This window comes from Oncorhynchus mykiss, chromosome 11 (assembly GCF_057628025.1).
Source record: "Oncorhynchus mykiss isolate SJ-2025 chromosome 11, ASM5762802v1, whole genome shotgun sequence".
NCBI classification, from domain to species: domain Eukaryota; kingdom Metazoa; phylum Chordata; class Actinopteri; order Salmoniformes; family Salmonidae; genus Oncorhynchus; species Oncorhynchus mykiss.
In genome coordinates this window covers 15,689,262-15,697,240 of record NC_143032.1, presented here as the reverse complement: position 1 = coordinate 15,697,240, position 7,979 = coordinate 15,689,262, and the positions used below count along the sequence as shown (strand labels likewise).

The following is a 7,979-nucleotide window of genomic DNA, read 5'->3' as shown; positions in this document are numbered from 1 at the left end:
ATGAATAACATCTGAGACTATGATCGCTTAGTGATGTCTAGCAAAGATTTGGAAGCTGAAAAATAGATTGGATTGGGTTTAGGGTTGTCATGGTTATTTTTTGTAAAAATCTGTAACCTTTGAACTCTGACCTTGAGAACAAATATGAAAATGGATATTCACAATGTTGTCTGCGTTTCTTTTACTGGCGTACCGTTGTCAGGAGACAACATGGTCCTGATGGTGACACAGCAGTTTCCATGGTAACAGTACAGTTTAGAAGGAAGCCACCATGGGAGCAGAGCCAGTGGATTCAGAGTGAACAAAACAAACCACCACAGGCTTGTGTTTTTAATGCACAGCACATTCTTTTAATACAAAATTAACAACATCTCTCAATTCGGTAAACTAACCAAAGCAACAAAAAATTACATCTAACACCTTGAAAAAATACACACCACGTTCACACGTCTTACAATATCTCAGTTAGTGCATGTTGATTATCATTTATAGTTTTCATTTTGCAGATACTTAATTTGTTGTGCCATTTTTTTGTCCAACAACATAAAGTGCATTTCACATTTAAAACAACGCATGAGTCTACACAAGATGCTGTTACTGTAGCATCCCTCCCCATTCTCAGCCATTGAGGAGTTAAAAGACTTGTAATTTAGCTCTGGATCGGGGTACCAAACCACATAATTCACCTACAACTCTTGAAACCCCACCGGTAACACTAGAAACTCCTCCAACCACATGAAAGTTAATTCCTCTGTACAATCAAAATGACACTTTTCTGTGCGATTACACTGCACAATACTTGAACATTAAGTAAATATGCTATCCAAACAGTAAAGTACCATATCCACACACCAGTGCTTCCTTTGTCTACTCAAGAATGTGAAGCCCTTGTTTGCACCTATCCCAACTACGAAAGCTCACTTAGAGCCTTGAACGATTGACATTACTGTACATGAGAGAACATTAAAAAAAATAAGGGAAGCACGGTTTCATTTCTGTCCCTAGCCCTTAGCTCATTGGTCCGGCACATCCTCAAGATTTTTGATAGGTGAAAGTACTGTGACAGCTCCACCTAGCCCTCCAACAGGCTAAGTAAAGTGTAAGCCATACTGCTTTCACCTCTCCAGACTTTGCAGATCTGCCTAAAGAAGGGTGAGGGATTGGGGGAAGGGGCTAGGGATTGAAATGTAAACAGGCTTTAGAAAACCGTAATTGGGAGTGAAATGTGATGTCACTCAAAATTGGTGCACCTGAGCCCCCCTTGGACCCTAATGTAGGTAGCACCATACGTGATGTCATAACACCCCTATAAAAAGATACGCATGCTATATCTACAGAATCTAATTGGTCAACAGGCTGCCACATTAAATAAACAATGTATATTTACCAATACATTCAGAAGAGGCTCTACAGCGCATTAAAATACAAGATACTTTAGATAAATCAGAATTCGGGCGTGTCAACGCTAGAAAAAAATATAGAAACTTTCACCAAATATAACAAAATAGATTATTCATCAAAGGTAAAGGACATGTCTTCTTGGCTTTGTTGGTCTGTGAAGAGCCACAAGAACTTGTGATACCTGGCTCTATGACAGGAGCTCTTATTCCATCAGTCACGTGACGTCATTGCCTTAGCCCCACACTACTGCTCAGGGTCAGCCGCTGCATACCTCCACTATTCAGTTCAACACATCAGGAACTATCCTTCTCTTCGTCATTCCTCTGGTGGAATTTGTGTGATGAGGCCACTTCTCTCAGAATGATGGGAAGACTGGCAGCCATTTCCCCTGAGGTGAAAGGGTCACGCAGAAAGTAAATCCTCAGATCTACTGTCCCCATGGAGACGGCTATACAGTAGGTCTGTGCTTCTGATCACAAACACACACACACACACACACACACATACATCATACTCAAATGCACACACTCAGAGGCCATGCAACTCATATGCACAGAAAGATTTTCCTTAATCACAGACGCTTAATATGTTCACAAAGGCAGATGCAACTGAAAACCGGTGAGATATTTTCTCACAGAGTCCGGGTTTCATTCAATGTAAGATATTGAAGACGACCGTAGCCAGAGAATACAGCAGTAGATTCAGATCAAAGGAGGCAGTGACATTGTAATGAGTAATGACAGAATACTGGACGGTGGCAGTCAGTATCCTGTCCCATTCACATTTTCAAAAACAAAACACACAAGTCAAGATCTAATTTCCCATTTGGAGAAATCACACACGGCACAAGTATTGGGGAAGTTCAGAGTCCTTTTCGGCCTGGTCGTATAAGGACTCTGCTTGGCATCGTAGATAAGGGCTGTTGTCCTTGTATATCATCATGCTGGAGGGGGTCATGCTGCTGGGAAGAGGCTGTTATTGCCAATGATGTTTATAAACCCTGGATTGCAGATGCTATGTATTGGCCATTGAGAGGCTTTGAAGCCACCGGTCGGCCATATTGGCCCTCCCCAGTAGCAGCAGTCCTCCATAGAAATGACTGGAATTCTACAGAATTCTTTCAATTACATGTTTCAAGGACAAAATTACAATAATTTAAGTATTTGTTTTGTCGTAGAGGGGACTGTATTTTTAAATATTTTATGTTTAGCTCACATATTTTAAATTATGCACGAAGGTGTCTGTAATATAATAAACTTATCAGACACTAATGTAGACATTAATAAATGCATTTCTATGTCTTCCTAAATATTTTTTACACTGGAGGGGGAGTACCAAGATGACTGCGCGGTGGCTTCAATACAACGCCTCCTGTTAGTCATCCAGGGCTTATACACATCATTGCTTATTGCTGACAGAGTATTGCTATCGGTCCATGAAGTAACTAACACTTAGTTGTTGCTGCTGGCTGATATGACAGGGCAGAATGAGGACCTAGGGCCGATTGACCCTCATCAACAAGCAATGTGTGAAGGGCGATGCTGTAACAGCATTAAGAACAACCATAAGATCACTCCACAGCTAGCTTGACATGTCGCTGATGGTGCTATCGAATTAGATATATTCCGATAGCTCAAATGGCTGGCATGTTGTCAAAGACGGCGGCGGTCATGTGTGCTAGCAAAGCAGAAGTCTTGGGTTTGCGCCTCGGTGTGAGCCGAATCAGGAGGAAGTGGTACTTGCTAGGCAAGCAGCGCAACGTCCATAACAGTGGTGCCGTGATCCGCAGTTGGGCTCAGCTCCAAGGCCGGGTTGTTAGCTATGAAGCGAGTTTAGAAGGGGTGAATGTATTAAGGATGTACCCGTCAGCTCACTCCGCAGCTATCGGCTTAGATATTTTCCGATAGCTCAAACGGTTATCAAGGAGGGTGGTCACGTGTGCTAGCAAGGCAGAGGTCCTGGGTTCAAGCCTCATTATGAGCTGAATCAGAAGGAAGTTGTTGGTACTCGCTAGGCAAGCAGCAAGCATGACGTCCACACCGCTGGCTATGATCAAGGAAAGGTGATACCTAGTCTGAATTCCTTAAACCGAAAGGTGTCTTCTGTATTTAACCCAACCGCTCTAAATCAGGGGGTGGTGTTGACTGGCTTCTGTCAGCCACGGTAAGGAAGTGGATCTAGGAGGCAGGAGACATCCATAGCTGGAAGAACAAGACGTGTCACTGCTCTACTCCTTTCTTGTTATCCAAAGATTAAAACATTTAAAATAAATACACTTATTGTACCATGGTCTGTCACATAGATGATTGATAATCAACACTCTATTACTTTGTGGATGTCCATCCCCATTTCGTATTATATGTTACGAAGTTGCAAATGTACAATATGTCACAAATTTGCTAAATGTATGATATGTTCCTAATTCTAGCTAGGCTAGTGGTTAAGGTCAAGTTAAGGAGTTAGGTTAAAGGGTTAAGGTTAGGGTTAACTAAAAGGGCTATGGTTAGGATTAGGTGATGGGTTAGCTAACATGCTAAGTAGTTGGAAATTAGCTAAAAAGTAGTAAGTAGTTGAAAAGTTGCTAATTAGATAAAATGCTGAAGGTGTCAGTGATGATATCAAACTTGCAGTCTTTGAGTTAAGGCTGTCTTATGTAACCAAACATAACATATCACACAAAATGGAGTATCTTGGATTTACATATAGAATAATACACAATGGTCTTAGACCTGGTTGCAATATCAGGGGAAATGGTATTCATTTAAAGTCCTATGCTTCATACACCTCGGGCTGTGTAGTCCGCTGGCCTCAAGGCCGCCATCCCACTTCTGACAACAATGTAGCAAAAAGAGGAAGCTGGAAGCAAACCCGGGTATCTGGCGTAAAACGCAAACACCCCACACATAGTGCCAATATGGTTAACATGCTTGGTGGTAATTGTAACTTGGCTCATATAGCGAGGATCCCACAATACGTTCAGTTTCAACAGCTCCCAGCCGGTCTAACTGTCTGCTTGGTCTGCAGAGGGAACATTTCACTCTCCTCTACTTTCAAGAGAAGTCAGCCTACTTAACGTGCGTAAAATACAGAATGAGTTAGTTATGAGAATTGAGCTGTTTATGTATGAAGAAGCGACTGGATAAAACGGAGATAAAAAGATCAAACCCATAGGTCTTATCATAATCTAAGGGCATTTGGCACGCGCAAGGGGTAGGGCAATAAGGGTACTTATCTTCTGGAGGCTGTTGTCACCTCGGGATGTAGAGCAAACAGAACATCATAATACATTCTCACACGTGAAATGGGGAGAGATGGAGATTGAAAGATGGATGGGAGGGAAGATAAGCGCCCGCTCTCCTCCTCCTCGGCTTGGTTTCTTTACTCGGTGTCTGCGGAGGACGCAGGGCGCGCGGATCACAGAGCGCCGGGGCTATTTTTAGCCTCTCGCGGTTGTTTAGCTTTCAAAGCACGTTCAGAGTGCAGCAGCGAGATGAGATGCTCTAGCCGCAGCCCGGCTTCGTTGTAGGGAACCGTCTGCATCTTGATCATCGCCCCCTTTTGCTCATCACTCCCTCCACTACTCCTCTCGCTCTCCCTCTCTGTCCATGGGACACATGCATTGCCTTTTTGCACACACACGATCTTTTTAACTTGTGGGACAAGTTTAAACAGTCTAGAATAATCTCTCAATCCTTTTATGGAGGGAAAAAAGCGCGCATCATTAAAAGCGGCTAAAACTATGTAATCTACATTTGCTGCAGCGCCATGCGGCCATCCTTTCCCAGTCATCTGCAGAACACCTCGTGGCACGTAAACCCAACGGTGGTGTGAAGGGGGGATGGTACACCTATGGTGGCAGCGGTCAGATCATGTGATGTTGTTTTATATTTAAACGGGGAAGACGGAAGATAGAGAAGGTCGGACAGTAGTACAGTAGGCATACAGTACACTTTTGTACCAAATCCTCCACCCTATACTCAAAGATATATACTGTATGTATCTGCCTCTACTTATCCCTCCACCTCCCCTTCTCCTGCTGCTGCCTCCATCCTTCACTGGATACAGCCCAGCCATGGAGACACAGAGCCATGCAGTAGACCCAGCATGAGCCCTGCCTGCCTGCCTTCCTCTGCCCAGGGCACCTCTCTCCTTCCCTCCCAGGGCCTGGGTCTGTGTCAGACGTGGCTGGGGGTCCGTGCCCTGTGGGTCACCCTGGCCGGTATACAGCCACAACACACCAGCCACAGAGCCTGCTGGATCTCCTGGTTCCTGAAGGCATAGATCACTGGGTTGATGACTGAGTTGTAGGTGGCGGGCACCAGGGTGGCGTAGGTGTAGAGAGGTGGGTACGTGTAGTCGGCGACGAGGGAGTAGACGGTGAAGGGCATCCAGCAGGCGGCAAACGTCCCCAGGATGATGGCCAGTGTGGAGACGCCCTTCCTGGTGGTGACGTAGTGGGGCGAGGTGGACAGGAAGTGATGCTGCAAGGCGATCTGGTGGGCGTGGTGCATGACGATCTTACAGATCTGTACGTACAGCTGCAGCATGAGGCCGAACAGCAGGAGGAAGGATACGGATAGCACCACCACGTTGTTCTTAGTCAGCGGCCGCACCACGCTGCATGTCGACTCCTCCGCCAGGCAGTTCACCCCCGTGACGGGAAGTAGGCCCAGACAGAGAGACAGGCCCCAGAGGAGAACCAGCATGGTGTAGGTGAAGGCGGCAGTGCGCTCTGAGTTGTAGGTCAGGGCGTAGTAGAGTGACAGGTAACGGTCTATGGTGATGGCCAGCAGGCTGAAGACGGAGGCTGAGAAGGAGGCCACCACCAGACCAACAGTCAGCAACTGGGCCGAGTCAGACCTCAGCAGGTAGGCCAAGGTGAAGTGGAGCACCAGGCCCAGACCAGCCAGGAGGTCAGCCAGGGCCAGGCTGCCGATCAGCAGGAACATGGGGGCTCGGAGAGACGGGTTCTGCCAGATCACCAGTACCACCAGGGCGTTCTCACAGGCGATGAGAGTCCCTGAGGAGCACAGCAAGATGTCCCAGGGGTTGACCAGGAGAGGGGGCACTGGGGGAAAGGAGTCCAGAGGGGAGTAGGTGGCGTTGTCCGTGAATCCGTCTCCGCTGCTGGACCAGGCTGTGGGGTCAGGGGTCAGCCAGCTGGGGGTGACCAACGCCTTGTATGCGTCACTCATTGTGCCCCCCGTCTGGAAACACACACATATTACTAGTGTTTATAAGAGGTCACACACACACACCTGTTGATGCATGCACCAAACACACACACACACATGTCAAAATTCACACACACGCATTGCAGACACAAACTTAAGAAGCCACACAGAGATGAGTGCTCACACATAAGATCATATTTTGATAGACTATAGTAGCCTAGACATTATCCCTCTACCCACATTTCATGCCTTATTTTTAATACAGTAACAAGAGATCACTCAGCCTGATTATAATCTAAAGTGTATTGTACCCTATCTGGTATGAATTGAAAGAACAATACACAGTTGCCTATACTTGCTATAGTCATTGTGGTATGGAGCAGTTTTGTGGCAGATTGTGTAGACTACTCATCAACAGGCTCCACATAAAGTCTTTCGAAATTGGCCTACTATCATAATCAATCATAAATTGATATTAGGCCCAATTCTGAAAACCACACAATGTAGGAATAGGAACCCTAAAAGACATGCAGATTGCGCTATGCACACATTCGATTGTACATGTAACTCACCCCACCACAAGAGGAAATGGTCCAGATAGCCTCTTCTTCGCCACAACCCGTAGATGCTTGGAATAACGCAAAACAGACAATTTCAGCATCCTAGTCCTTTGTGGTGCTCCTCTCTTACCTTCTCATGTGTCTCAACATTGGGCCTAATAATATTGAATCACCTTTGGTTTTCCCCAAAACCCCGCCAGGTTGCATTAACAATAGCCTTGGTTGCATTGTATTAACAATTTTCCTCAAATAGACCGCCCGCCCATTAATTAATTAATTAATTCATCCATGTATCCACCACTATTAACATGCCTACCTTGACTCCGTGGTGCGGCGTAAGGCTAGATAAAAGTGCGTCCTTGCTGTATTTCCATTATAGGCTATTGATAACGATGGCGGCAGGTGCGGAGCCCGGATCAGATGAAGATGCAGCACTGTTGCACCGGGGGGTGGATGGGTCTTTACTGAAGCACAGAGGGAGAGCAGGGAAAGCGGAGCAGAGGCTTTACAGGAGCATTGCTGTGGACTGCGGCTGTGCAGCGAGCGGGGGTGTGGAAAAGGGGGAGCGCTGCTCTCTAACGGGCCAGACTCCGAGACGCGTACTGTTTGTTCAAACCCCCCACGGGAGGACGAGACAGCAACAGCTCAATACCAGGAGGACCTACTCATCTGTCAGCGCCCATTGCTCAAGGACAGAGACTGATAGGAGTGTTGTATAGGCACAGGACCTTCATCCGTTCAAAGGCTAAATGGACTGGAAACAGGTGAGAAAAAACCCCACATTTTATTTCTTTAATTTGGAGAAGGGTAGGCAGACTAGGAATAGTATTACATCAATGTATGT

The 7,979-nt window shown here is 46.1% G+C and overlaps 1 protein-coding gene across 1 annotated transcript; it reads right to left on the bottom strand.

The window, feature by feature from the left end:
- Nucleotides 1-327: 327 nt before the first annotated feature.
- Nucleotides 328-7,686, bottom strand: gpr12 (G protein-coupled receptor 12). The gene is made up of 3 exons (XM_021620287.3): nucleotides 7,452-7,686; nucleotides 7,148-7,203; nucleotides 328-6,608 (listed from the first exon to the last, which is right to left on the bottom strand). The coding sequence occupies exon 3, from the start codon at nucleotides 6,594-6,596 to the stop codon at nucleotides 5,577-5,579; it is 1,020 nt and encodes a 339-aa protein (XP_021475962.1). The 5' UTR covers nucleotides 6,597-6,608; nucleotides 7,148-7,203; nucleotides 7,452-7,686; the 3' UTR covers nucleotides 328-5,576.
- Between the last annotated feature and the right edge of the window lie 293 nt (nucleotides 7,687-7,979).